At 44.9% G+C, this 13,859-nt stretch overlaps 4 protein-coding genes across 4 annotated transcripts; 1 reads left to right on the top strand and 3 right to left on the bottom strand.

Annotated features, from left to right (window-relative positions):
* Nucleotides 1–225: 225 nt before the first annotated feature.
* Nucleotides 226–1,809, top strand: IL334_003446 (uncharacterized protein; the record flags this gene model as incomplete). The annotated part of the gene is made up of 7 exons (XM_062935176.1): nt 226–361; nt 419–453; nt 515–586; nt 656–771; nt 833–942; nt 1,266–1,425; nt 1,542–1,809. 7 exons carry the CDS (start codon nt 226–228, stop codon nt 1,807–1,809), a joined length of 897 nt encoding a protein of 298 aa, XP_062791227.1.
* Nucleotides 1,810–1,900: 91 nt separating this feature from the next.
* IL334_003447 (uncharacterized protein) lies at nt 1,901–3,431 on the bottom strand (the record flags this gene model as incomplete). The annotated part of the gene is made up of 3 exons (XM_062935177.1): nt 1,901–2,442; nt 2,573–3,192; nt 3,328–3,431. 3 exons carry the CDS (start codon nt 3,429–3,431, stop codon nt 1,901–1,903), a joined length of 1,266 nt encoding a protein of 421 aa, XP_062791228.1.
* An 810-nt stretch (nt 3,432–4,241) lies between these two features.
* IL334_003448 (uncharacterized protein) lies at nt 4,242–9,338 on the bottom strand (the record flags this gene model as incomplete). The annotated part of the gene is made up of 6 exons (XM_062935178.1): nt 4,242–4,458; nt 4,532–5,412; nt 5,479–7,338; nt 7,398–8,153; nt 8,219–8,949; nt 9,023–9,338. The coding sequence occupies 6 exons, from the start codon at nt 9,336–9,338 to the stop codon at nt 4,242–4,244; spliced, it is 4,761 nt and encodes a 1,586-aa protein (XP_062791229.1).
* A 990-nt stretch (nt 9,339–10,328) lies between these two features.
* IL334_003449 (uncharacterized protein) lies at nt 10,329–13,742 on the bottom strand (the record flags this gene model as incomplete). Its single annotated transcript, XM_062935179.1, has 10 exons — nt 10,329–10,667; nt 10,725–10,846; nt 10,906–11,229; nt 11,283–11,484; nt 11,539–11,712; nt 11,765–11,818; nt 11,868–12,038; nt 12,095–12,221; nt 12,278–12,417; nt 12,507–13,742. 10 exons carry the CDS (start codon nt 13,740–13,742, stop codon nt 10,329–10,331), a joined length of 2,889 nt encoding a protein of 962 aa, XP_062791230.1.
* Between the last annotated feature and the right edge of the window lie 117 nt (nt 13,743–13,859).

The raw sequence follows: 13,859 nt of genomic DNA on the forward strand, positions 1-13,859 counted from the left end.
TACATGAAGTATGTCCAAACATTTCCTATAAAACATCTATCTTCGATGCATCATACAAATCAAGATCATTACAGAGATTGAGTGGACCCTGAATATGTCATTTGCGATCTGTCGTTATGCCATCGATCTGTCACGCGAGTGATCTTTCTATTTATCTCGATTATCTCTCCCAAGGAGATACTACCTGAAGACCATCGATAAAGCCTGTTCCCATTGTCCCTTGAAATGTTACCTCCCCCTACGTTTTTCTCGACTCTAATAACATTTCACCTGTTCCCACTTCATGCTCCAATAACTCTTTACGGGCTGAATGCGCCTTTCGGTCGATTCGCAAGTAAGACTTCGAGATTCAATCTCAACGGTGAGTAAACTTACTTTCCTTACGCCGCTTCGAAACGCAGTTGACATCTTATGATAGGTAACATAGCATGGGCTGCTGCTGAATTGGTTTCTGTAAGCTTGTTTCAATTGTTGAAAGAGATTTAGCAATTTATCTTATCGACGTCATATTTAGCCTATAACATTCGCGACGACATTGTTACTTAATCCTCATGCACCATTGAATTACCCAGCAAGAATACTGGCTGTATGTTCATCTAGGACCTAGGCAAGAGTGAAGGAACTGGAGTCGCTGATAGTGTTTGAACCAATACAGGGTTTGTACTTTGCCCATTATGCCCACCGGGCGATATTCTCTCCTCTCATCCTCTCTCCTAAGCGATCGCCTCTTCACGTGATCGTGGCACTCGCAATGGGCGTGTTCAACGTTTTGTGAGCTCTCAAAAGGGTTCCAAATTGCGAGAAGTACAGCTGATATGGTCATAAATCGTAGTAATGGGTATCTGGTAGCTTCTGGATTAGCTTTTTACCCTCCCGACGATAAGGTATCATGGAAGTTCTGGTTGGGAGTGTTTGGCTGGGCAGTAGGGTTTATTGGCAATGGTGAGTTATCTTAAAAGTCACAAAAGACTCTTCATTACATTGAGTCATCACCAAATCGAGTGATCCTCATCAAGGCCTTGTCCTCGTTTCTTCATCCCTGCATCGCCCGCCTCTTTTCCCGACTCTTTCGGCCCGCCTTTTCCCCGCCTCATCATCTCCCACGAGACCCTCCCGTTCCTTTGGGCCCTCCCCTCCCCTCCTTGCCTTGCCTCGCTGTCCGTATCTTGCTCTTCATCCGACGGACTCTGACTCCTGGATCCGAGTCAATCAGAAAATCTGTGCTTGGAGATTGACACAGCTGACCGTTCATCTCCTATTTGTAGTATATCACGATGAAGTCCTAAATGATCTTCGACGACCTCCTTCTGATAGACTTGTGATTTCACATCTACCAGAAGATGATGATCCGAAATCCGGAAAATACAAAGTGCCCAGAGGAGGTCTATTTAATCTTGTTTCATTTCCCAATTATCTTAGCGAATGGTATGTTCCTTCTTCTTTATGTGTTCTGACCATCCTCAGTCCTTGATCACACAACCACTTCCAAGAAGTGCCAAGAAGTGCAAGATCTACTGAATCTAATATCTATTTGTATGCAGGATCGAATGGACCTGTTTTGCCATTGCAGCAAGTTCGTCACCCATCATCTCGCTTCCTTCCCTCACGCGACTATCTTTGCAACCTGGATTAGGTAGATGGATCAGTACGATATGGTGGCCTAGTCATTTACTTCATCCTGCATGGATGTTCGTCTTGGCTGAAATATCAAGTATGTTACCTAGAGCTTTAAAAGGTCATGAATGGTATCAAGAGAAATTGGATAACTATCCTAAAAATAGAAAAGCTGTTATACCAGGAATGCTCTAATTACTTTCTCTGAGTGGTGTAATCAATATACTAGTATAATGCAAAATATATTTCATGGTATGATGGTAAGATAGTACAAGCTGGAGCTCGCTTATATTTCTACTATGACAGGAGCATATTCTCCTTCTTCCTCTTCTTCATTATCACCATCTTCTTCTTCTCCATTAAAGCCAGAACTTGATATCGTTAAATCACCAATTTCCCAACCCCATTTCTTACTTGATTCCTCCAATTTCCCCCAAGATACTTGCATGTCCTTTTTGATCATCTCATCCCATTTCTGAGTACCGTTCAATCCCCACATGGCTATCGCCAGGCTCCGTTTCACTGTCTCTATTTGATCAAGGTAGAAGACATCTAATTCAGGTAATTCAGTGTCGAAAGTCCCTTCCGGTATTGATGATATCTGAGCTGCCAACGTGTCGATCAATGCTCGGTAAGTGTTTTGAACGTGCTTTGGGGACGACGATGATGATGTCGATGTATCAAGGTAGGTATCTGGCGATGAAATGAAAGTTGGCGATTGACACAACAAATTCAATATTCTCTTGTAGACCAATAAAGCAGAATAAGATGAGAGGTTCAATAGTAAGATGAATGATAACTGTAATTGTGATATCAATTTTGTCGGATCTATCGAGATATACGTTTAAAAGAAACCACAATAAGCACAAGGAAACCCCCTTCTGTCACTGGCGCAAACTTGACATCGACGTATTCCGATGGTTAATGTCAAACGAAACAAAAATCCACAGGAACTCACTTCCTCCTAGTTGATTGGTTATTACATCACCAAGCAGCCAACTTTTATCTTTGGAGAATTTAGTCACTTCTTCACCTATCGCACCACTTCTCCAACTCCTTCTCAAATTGAATCTCACAAAATTTAAACCGTCTTGTGATTTATATTTTGAGGGTAGATTAGTTAATTCAATTTTCATTTCTTTCGAATCTTCTTCTTCTCCTATGACGTTGGTCATACCGTCTACTCTCCCTATCCTTTTTCCATCTTCACCTAACACTGTATCTACAGTCTCCTGAGTTATGCATGAAGTCAAAGATTTCCATTGAGGGTGATGATCGAATGGATATGGAGCTAATTCGACGTCTATCGATCTCAACTTATCATCCGTTATTTCACCTTTTACATCATTCACTTCTTCGCTCGAAGGATCATATCTCAATAATACCCTTTGTCTGGGTGAGAAAAATCTAATGAGACCATTTCGAATCGGTACACCCCCCTGAGGAGATGAGACTGTCACCGAGGAAGAAGAGGAAGATGACGAAGTAGAAGAAGAGGACGGGATAGAAGACCATGTTATCAGATGTAATCCTGGTGGAAGGAATTTGATGCCACTGAATTTACGAATGACATTGAATCTATCCTTGTCGCAACACATCATCAGCTCAGACTCCTATGGGGCAACCATTGACTTTTTTCCAATAGTGATCGAGACATTGCGGACAAGCAGGACCAAAACGTTTGATAGGAGAGGACGACCATCCAACACTTACACGCCGTCAATACCAAATTCACTTCCTTCAGGTAGATCTGTCAAGACTACGAACCCTCCGGCTTCCCATAATGTTTTGCCTTGGGCCGGTGTGAGTTGATTCATCGCTTCAGTACCGAGTCGGTGAGGCATGCGAGGAAGCGTTCTGACCGGACATTACCAAGCAGAAAATATCACTGAATTCACTCGTGAATGTTTCACCTCCACTTTCACCATCCCATCTGTACGAGGATACAGATAAAAAGCAGTGTTTTGTGTAATACATCCCTCCTGCAGTTCTGTCAACTCGATTGCAATCCGAATGACAATTCAAAACAACTGTCCTGAGATCCACAACGACGTGCAAAAGCGTCTCCGACATCATATGCATCCCAACATCCAGTAGATACCTATATATCCATACTATGATTCAATAATAAGAACGTTGTAATCCACCTCCCCAGGATAAATCTCAACGATATCTTAATTCTATGGGACACAGGTGACTAAAGATGAGGTAGAGCAAATGATACTAAAAAGTATATGATGAAGCTTCGTAACTCAACCTTCGCTTCTAGCGATCATTGGTGAAAGCCTGTAAGAATGTGTGAAAGGAAAACAAGAAACTTAATCAAATCGAAGAATGATTGAAGAGAAGGTAAAACAGATTAGGAAAGGAAAGTAAAATGAAACCCATGCTATTTCGATATATAGGAACTGTAAAGAAGTGAAATTAAAAGCAAGGCTATATTGGCAAGATGAATGATATATTAAATGCTGTGAGCCTATACTAAACATCAATATAGTTTCTAGAGAAGGAGGTAGTGAAAATTTTCTATGCGGATTAAAAGATGCCTATTGTTCGTGAATGAATGCTGATCGTCGCTATGATGATATTAAAGTTGATGCGAGAGGTAATATCGAGTTGAATCCTGTTTAAGCCGAGGAATCTTCCTCTTCTATTTGACCAAGAGCTTTTTCAAATTTATCTTTAGGTGTTATTCTTGGTGTACCATAAACATCGATTTTATCTCCTAGAGCACTGACTTCCTCTGCTGTTAACGATAATGGTCTAATCAAGTATCCAATCGCTTTGAATGCCGATGGGAAATCGAGCGAGTCATCATCCAGCGTTGGCATTCTGGCCTCGACACTATGTAATGGAATATGTCAGTAATTGATGGGTGAAAAGGAGCAGGGTCAAACAATGAAGACAAAGTACTCACGCTGTCCTTAATACCTCTGGAGTCGTAACACCAGCATCTAAAGCAGCTTTCCAACCTTTCGCAACTATCTTCGCGTCTTTCTCCTTTGCTATTCTGAATACATCTTCCAATAATCTCACAGCCAGCAGCGATCTTCTGTTCTCAGGCAATGTCTTGAAGTACTCGACGATGTCTTCAGGATCTCTTGAACCACCTTGATCTTTCTCACCCCACAGTTCTTTCATATCAGAAGCGATCTTGGTTTTAGCTGCTTCTTCTCCCATTTCAGCTTTATCTTCTTTGGCGGCATCGTCACCTTCTTCCTCATCCTCAGCTTCGCCCTCTTCTTCTGATTCACCTTCTTCACCTCCCTCTTCTCCGTCACCTGGTAATGGTTTAGTTCTTGGTGCGAGTTGGAGTTTCTTCCTTTGAGGACCAGTCTCTCCAGCATCCGCACTACCTCTTCTTTCTTCAACTGGGGCGGCATCGGTCGCTTCGTTGAGGGCAGAAAACATGTTGGCGGAAGAAGGTTGTCGAGAAAGAGGAGGAGTAACGGTTCCAGCAGCACCTGCCTTTCCTTTTCGTGCAAAGACACTTGAAGGTCCGAAAGTAGGTGCAGAAGGCATACCAGATGAGCTGATATTACGTCCGATGTTTGAGAAATCGGCCGGTCGGCCAAGTCCAGCTCGTGGATTGGGAGCAACAGATTGCCATTCGCCAGGTTGAGGTCCGTCTCTCGATCGACCAGCTCGGGATCCACCTCGCGAAATGGATCCTTGGTTCGCTAACGCAGCAGAAGCAGCTTTCTCCTCGGCAGCTTGTTGATGGATCTCGGCGATGGTCATCACACCGGCTTGCTTGTTTCTTGATCTCCACTTGGCCTTTCGCAAGTCCATAATGTCCTAAGGAGAAAAATACCGTTAGCCTACCACTGCAATCTTGCACTGGCAAATCGAGTTGATGCTCACCATAATCATGAACTTGATACGAGAAGAAATGTTTTCAGCGTTGACTACCTGTTGCAGTCTCTCGAACACGGTGTTCATGTTGTCAGGAGCAGCTTTATCGTAAGCTTCACCAATGGTAGATAAGAGTTTCACAGTAGATTCGATATCTTCCTCATCGGGATCGGTGACATTACCGAGTAGTCGAATAAGACATGTTCGAATAACACCCTTTGAGACCATTTCGAGCTTGTACAATTCACCAATGAGTTGAACCAAACCTAATCCCCTTCTCTTTGCTTTTTGAGCAGCGTAGTACTCGTCTGACAGCATGACAGCTGCGGTTTCAGCATCAGCGTCACCTTCTTTCTCAGTTTCTTTATCCTTTTGTTGTTTAGCCAATCGTTCTTTGTCTTCCTCGCTCTTGGCAGCAGCAGCGACAGCTGTATCTTCCCTAGCTTTCCAGCCAGCTTCGAAATCCATCTGACATCTACCAAGCAAGTATTTTCGGAATAAGATACCGCCTGAAGTGGGCTTGCCTTCAAGAACCTCAGTGACATTGGGGTCTAACTTTTCCATCAACAACCGACAGAGTTTAGCGTACATTGCAGACCAATGAGCTTCATCGGTTGCTTTCTCGAAGATAAGCTTGATGACAAGCTTCAAGGTCATACCGTTAGTTTCAGCCTGTGACTTATCGGCCCATTCCAAAATTTGCTTGGAGATACCATCGAACTTCTCTTCAGTAAGCTTATTGAGCAGGGATTTAACTTTTCGCTCGATGTAAGCAGGAGAACCTTCGTCGTCTCCACCAAGCCGCGTTCGAGTCCAAGCGTTTCCAGAGATTTGTAAAGGAGGAGGAGCGGGTTCTTGTGACAAGCTTGCTCGAGGATCTTGAGGTGCTCGCTTAGTTCCACGTTGACTGCCTCGACTAGCACCAGACCGAGAAGTGGAGGGACCCATAGAAGGTAGACCAGACATTCCAGGAAGACCGGGACCACCTTGACTTGGTGATCGACCCATTGCACCACCTCGAAGAGCAGCTTGATATCGTTGCTCACTAGTTGTACCACGAAGAGAACCTGAACCAGAACCGAATTGACCCATTCCGAACGATCCCATACCTTGACCAGGGAAAGAGGGTCGGTTGATGCCACCGATACCGAGACCAGTTGATGCACCACTCGCACTTCTACTTGATGGACCGGTTGAGTTTCGTCCGCCTCTGGCTCCTCGACTGCCGAATCCACTGGATGCATCTGCTTCCAGACCAATCTCTTCAAGAGGAGGGAGACTTTCAGGCTTCTCCCTACAGACACCCATGAATTGCATGAGGAAGTCTCGGTCGTATCTGAACTTGCCGGGTTCAGCTCCAACGTTGAGCTGGGGTTGAGGTGATTTCATAGAACCAGGATATACGATAGAAGCGATGTCTTCGATGGGTTTGGCGGTATTGAGAGCGGATTGAGAGGCGCTGGGTGACTCATCGCCACCGAGGGCAGGGGATGATGATTTCAGATCAAGGGCAGAAGGAGGGGCTCGTCGCGCACCATTAATAGCAGCGGCGACTGGCTTGGCGGGAAGACCGGCACCGAGAGCTGGAGAAGCAAGAGGAGAAGATGGGGTAGATGTGACAGGAGTCACAAGAGCTCGTCGTTGTTCCTCGGCCTTCTCTCTAGCTTCTTGAGCAGCAGCATGAGCGGCAGCTTTCTCTTGTTCCGCCTTCTCCGATAATTCTCGGACAGCTTTCGCTGCGGCCTCCTTCTCCTCAGCGATCTTTGCGGCAGCGGCTTGTTCAGCAGCGAAAGCTTCCTCCACTTTCTTCTTCTCCGCCTCGGCATCGCTCTTTGCCTTCAATTCGGCTTCGGATTTCTCCTTTTCGGCCTGCAAATCATAGTCAGTAACAATAACAGAAGGAAGAGCAGCCGAATAATCAAACTTACCTTCTCTGCCGATTCTTTAGCCTTTCGTTCTTCTTCCTCCTTTGCCTTTTTCTCTTTCCTTTCCTGTCTCTCCTTTTCCTCCTTCTCTTCTTCCGATCTGCGTTTCTCTTTATTAGCGTCTTCAGCTAATCGAGCCTTCTTCTGTTCCTCTGACTCGATTCTTACTACAACAGGCAAAGCAAGCTTTTTCTTGGGAGCTTCTTGCTGAGATCCTTCGCTGGGGATTTCGGGAGTAGCTGGACCACTGGAAGGTACTGGAGAAGTAGGTTTGACACTTGCTTTCGCAACTTCCTTGATATCGAAAGCACTACCGTCAGGTCTTTTGAAATTGATAGCATTCGAACGTCTGGGTGTGAATGTTGGCGCTGAACCAGATAAGTGAGGGGGGAAACCAGGGGTGGAAGGGCTTTGAGCCTGTTGGGGAGTGAACGCAGGAGGCATCGGCCGTTGAGGAGTTCCGGGTATAGAAGCGGCCGAAGCACTGGAGGGTGCAGCTTGGTGACCACTCATAAGGGACGGAGGTCGAGTAGGGGGAGTAGGAACGGGACTGGCACCACCGCTACTGGGGAGTGTAGCAGATGGGGGCATGGGTGATTGAGAAGGGGCAAGTTGGCTTTGAGCGGCTCTAGGAGATAAAGGACCCGATTGTTGTTGAGCAGGATTATATCCAACACTGTTGTATTGTTGGTTTTGGGGGTGTTGTTGGGGAGCCCATTGTTGGTTGTATTGCTGTTGCTCATAGGGATTGTAACCACCCTAAAAGGAAAATACGGGCGGCGAGATCAGCCGATGACATAGCGTATGGGTTAGATTTTACTCACGTAGTAATTCTGCTGAGGATATTGCATCATAGGATAACCTGGACCTTGAGGGCCGGGGTGCATACCGTATGATCCCATTCCACCTGGACCCATCATCATACCCGGTCTAGGCATACCTTGAGGACCTACGCCGTTAGGTCTGACCTGAGATTGCTGGGGAGGCATACCTCCTTGTTGAGGTGGTCGAAAACCTTGTTGAACGTGTGTGGGAGCAGAATGGTTGTATTGAGAAGGTGGGATAGCTTGATTGGGAATCGGTGACCGTTGTTGATTTGGGAGACCACTTCCTGGTGGTCGGAGATGGGGAGAGCCAGCGTAAGGGGAATTCGGTAGCCCGTTGGGTCCAGGTTGGAAACCTGATTGACCCATTGACTGTCGTCGATCATGAGCCGGAGGGATAGGTGCATGTAGAGGCGGTGACATTGCAGATGGGGCAGGTGATTGAGCTTGAGCTTGAGCTTTTCCAGCGAAAAGTGAATGTAAATCCAGGTTTTTCTTTGGCGCGGTACCTGCACCTGCACTTCCTCCGGCTACTGTACTGATTGATGAAGAGGGACCTAAAGAACTCATTCTCTTTGTCTTTACAGCATTTGGATCGTTTGATGCTTCAGCGTCGATGGAACCGAAAGATTTAACAGCATCCGATAAATGAGCTCCGGTTGTTGAAGGAGCGGCGGGAGATGATGAGAGCATAGGGTTGGGATGATCAACCGTACCGAATGCGATATTGCCTGACACGACATAGGTATGAGATCAGAATTATGTCGTGTGACGACGATTTGAACACGAGGGGAAATCACTCACCACGTTTGATATCCATACCACCACCGACTAGCATTGAGCTTTTTCTACTATGACCACCTGCGGATGTGATTGGAACTGGAACTGTATTTGATCCATTTGTATTTATACCATTGCCGTTACCATTTGGTAAAGCGTTGGTATTGGAGTTTGGTGTATTTGAACCTGAACCTGAACTTGAAGCAGTAGGAGGTGGTCCACGAGCCCAAGCGGAGGCTCCTCCAGATCCAGATGAATTAGAGGACGACGTGATGGTAGACTGTTTGGTGCCAGATAAGGCAGCTTGATTTGAGAAAGGAGATGATGTGGATTTACTCATTGACGATGTATTTGATTATATATTATGCTGTATCCTTTTTTCCAATATATTATGATGAAAAAAGTGATAGCGGATATATCGTCGTTGAAAGAAGCGAACAACTTCTGTGTTGAGAAAGGGTGGGAGAAAGGGAGAGATCCGTTGAATTTGATAAAGAAACCTTTGAAAGAGCTGAGGTGAGATCGATGAAAGGTTAGCTACATTTCGCTACATTTGCAGACGAGTTTTGGTAGACATGATGATTGCGTTTGCAACAGATCGAGATCACTCACTTCTCTCTATATAGCCTTTTAGACTAGAATCGTATCTTCAAGTGATCGAAGTACTGGATAATTTATGACGATTGAGGTATTATGGAAAAGTAAGTTGATAAACTGATCTTTTCCTAAATCTACTTTTTTTCCTTTTTTCTTTTCGTTGATTATCGACGACAAAAGTCCGCCTTGTCGATTCAACTACGATGACCTGATCTGGATTCTATTCCCACTCGATGAGAGTGAAGGGGATAGAAAGACGATGGGATGATGATGGACCCCTTTTGTGATAAAGAGTCCGTTTTTTTTCTGAAGATGATGAAAGAATTATGAGAAAAGGGTGAAAATGGGTTTGATATGATGAAAAAAGTGAGTGAGGGGTTGAACAGCGTGGTGTGGGATGAAATGATTTGACGGGAGTATATTTTCTGAATGGCATAAGTGGGTGGCGGATGTGGCACTTTTTCATAACCGGAGTTTGCGGAGAAATAAAAATTAAAATATGGAACAGAATAAAATACATGATAGCCCATAAAGTGGGAATTTCTCTCACATTAGCAACTGATGAAATGGATCATGATGCTGATGATTCGTACATACACACAGATGTTGGATATGATTGATATGGATATTATACACATCGTATGGATATCACCTCAAAGATGTCAATATACCGTTCGTTACTTGAAGTGTCTACCTTCGCATATCAGATCGAACCATTGTATACCGCCTTGAATCACCCATTCTTGTTGATCATTCCTCCCAGTTCATCTAATCCTTCTTGGATACTCTTCATCTCAGATTCATCACCGTCTTCCTCCTGTCCATCCTCTCCATGATCCACTCGTATCTGGTTGTGAGAAGCTAAAGCTGATGATCCACCCATTAAGATATCTCTGAGATTCTGATGAACTTCGTATTTCAAACCTCTCAACGAAGACCTCAATCCCTCTAGTTTCTCACGGATGGTATTTCCTTTCAGAGGAGTGATATCCTTCTCATCCAAAGTATTCGATGATGACAAAAGCTTGGTGATGATTAATGCTAGATATCCGGATATAGCTTTGGCATATAACTGAACCTTGGAATTTAGTCTTGTTATTCAGTCGGAAGGAACGTTACTGATACTCACATTGTCATCGTCTGTCAAGTAGTTGGCGTAGAGCTCGGTCAGATGTAGTGTGAAAGGTAAAGCGTCGAGACAGTGACACTTCCTCAGGCATCCATGTCTGCCGGTGCACATGGGATGGATTTCTATTGTTCACGTCAACTTCGATTTGTTGAAGATGGGCTGCGAATCATTGGAAACTCACTCGTACTCGCCATTGACGTAATCGTCTCTCCACCTGAACGCACGGACTGCATCAACAAAGCCAATATGATACAGAGGAGATTCTGCTCTAACATCTCAGCGTCAGGCTGATCTTGCGTTGTCCTTTCGACGTCAATTTCGGTTCGTTGACTCTTCGTTTCTTCGTCATCTGCAAGCGATGAAGGTAGAAAGGATTTACGTTGCAATATCAGTCTTGCTAGGCACGTCGAACCACCTTGGACATTGATCATTGTGGCTGCCCAATCGGGAGATTCGTTTGTCAGGACTATCAGCAGCTGTAGAGCCTGTACAGCACATCGAGAAACTGCCATGATATCAGTATGACGAACAAGTGGGCTATCAGCGACCCCTACTCACTGCTAGCAATTGTATCCTCTGTCTCATTCAACACAAGAGCACTTGCAGCTATTATGATGTTGACGAGATCATGCACTAGATGGGGATGACTCTCGACTAGGTCAGCCCGATGATCATCGGACGTTTCTGTGATGCGCGATACGATGTGGACCAAATTATGGATATAATTAAAGTCCGGTGCATTAGTGGGCGGTAGCAAATCCTATGTCAAATCATTGTTAGAAATGCCAATGTAACGTTCCTATAGAATACTCACCAGACCCTTCTCATATAAATCAAGTCTGTCAGCCAATCCTGATATTTCGATTTTCAAGGCCTTTACAACCCTTTCTAGGGTATCCGCCGTGTAGATATAAGGCTCGGTATGTTCCCAAGAATCAGACTGACAAAATACATCTAGTATAGCAGAAGAAAGTAGTCGTGTACTCGACTACGTCACAAATGTTAGCGTTTGTACAGCGTGAAGAGCGGAAGCAGCTTACCCCATTACTGGATCTTATTGGCAAGCTGTCGTATATCCCCCGAATCTTCTGGATCTGGTGGGTATCAGCTTTCATTTTGAGTTTACCAAGTCGAGGTACTCACATTGCCTTTCGTCTTCCCTTTGTTCTGCTCGTCAAGTGGCCCATCTCGGAGTTTCAAGCCTCCCATGACCATTTCTAACACCTTTTCGGTATCATTCTGCAAAACCTGATTCAGCCCTATTTCAGAGTACTGTAGCAGACCCAGAAAAAGAAGACATATCGTCTCCATAGCCTATTCAGAGTGTAAGGTCAGGAACTCTTCGTTTATAGTAATCTTTGTGAGCTCACTGGATCAGGTTGACCATCCTCTCGTCTAGCTTCGTGAAAACTCTCCCAGACTCTCTCTATCTGACCACATACTTGCATCTTAGCCAACCAGGATTCGTCTTGCATATTTTTGAGGATATCGATGGCACTAAAGGAGAAACGAATCGTTAGCTGTATTTTGAGGAAGTTGTCACGTCAGCTCACCTTGTCCTCTTGAAGGATACCCCCATTGAGGGATCCAATAAACCATCGATAAGGCAGGATAGTTCATCCATAAACCGTCTGTTTTCTCCCTTGGATCTCATATCAGAGACAGTCTGAGGAGCTCGAGCTAGTAGCAATTCCTATTGAACACAAAGTGGTATTGATCACATCAGTTAAATTTGACTTTCAGCGCCGTCAGATACTTCCCAGCTAAAATGGTAGGACTTACGGACATGAGATTTCCAGCTGTATCCTGTGTGTCCTCATTATTGATTTCATACCTTTTTCTCAACTCAGCGTAACTTGCTGAAGGAGCAGTTTCATCCGCACCGACGTCTTCTCTAGTAGTGTGCGCAAGATCCAACTGAACTTGTGAGACTTCGACTAACATTGATCTCTTACCACCATAGGTTCTTTTAGCCCTCCCACCTGAACCTTGTCCGCCTTGTCCAGAGTTCCCAGCTGTCATATTATCTTGTGACACTTTGGGTGAGAATCTTGTCGGCGATTCGGGCATTGATTTCGTCCGAGATAGACTACGTGAAGGAGTAGTTGGCTGAGATGGCGAACTAGACATTGATTTCCCCAAAGGACTCTTGTCGACGCTGATACCGAATTGATCACCTACATCTCCTTTTGTTCTTTGAGAAGAGTTTGACGGTATGTTAGGCACAGCACTCAGACTTTGAGTTTTCGTTAACATTCTTCTCAAACCAGTCATCCTGCCTATTTTCGGCTTTCCACTGTCTTCCATCCCAGGAGAAGAAGGGTTCCTAATCTCACTGACATTTCCAGGTGAGTCGAAATAGTCTTTTCTAGGTGAGATAGTAGTGAACAACTCGTCATATGATGAGGGAGAAGCCAAAGGTGTATTGGTTCTAGACAGTGATTTTACTTTCCTGGGAGGGGTCGAAGGTGTACTGGAATGAGCTGGTAGAGGTGAGGAGGAAGGTGGATGTATGTCCACTTTAGGTCCTAAACTAGTACCAGAACCAGAAGTTGACGATTCTCCTAATTTGACTAGTCTATTCGAGGACAAAGTTCTGGCTAGAGTAGGTAACGCGCTTGAAGGTGATTTTGTTTTTCGAAGTCTGGACGAAGACGAACGTGAAGGTGAAGGTGAAGTTGATCTATCTCGATTGACCTTAGCTGACGAGAGATGTATTCTTGTTGCTGACGAATTTGGATTGGATACCATTTCATCTTTCCTTGTTGTTCTCCCTTTTTTCGCTGATTTGGGAATGGGTGAACCATCCCTAGCACTTGTGCCCTTTGAGCCATTTCCTGAGACGTCCATGGTATCATCATCATCCTTATCAGTATCACTATCGTCTTCCATGGCTTCAGCTTTCCTCTTTTCTCTGATCATTGACGCTCGGCGTGAATAAATCTTGCGAGCCGACAAGCTGGTTGAGCGTGTCAAGCTCGATGATGGTGATTTAAGTGGCGAAGATGAGCGGGTCATGTTGGAGCATCAACTTGAAGTGACGTATAGAGAGCTGTGAACAGGTTGGCTGCTTTGGACACAACGAAGCTGACGAGAAGAAGGTAGTGAGAAAGGCAATGCAGAGGAGGAAAGGTG

The sequence above is a fragment of the Kwoniella shivajii genome, chromosome 4, assembly GCF_035658355.1.
Source record: "Kwoniella shivajii chromosome 4, complete sequence".
NCBI classification, from domain to species: domain Eukaryota; kingdom Fungi; phylum Basidiomycota; class Tremellomycetes; order Tremellales; family Cryptococcaceae; genus Kwoniella; species Kwoniella shivajii.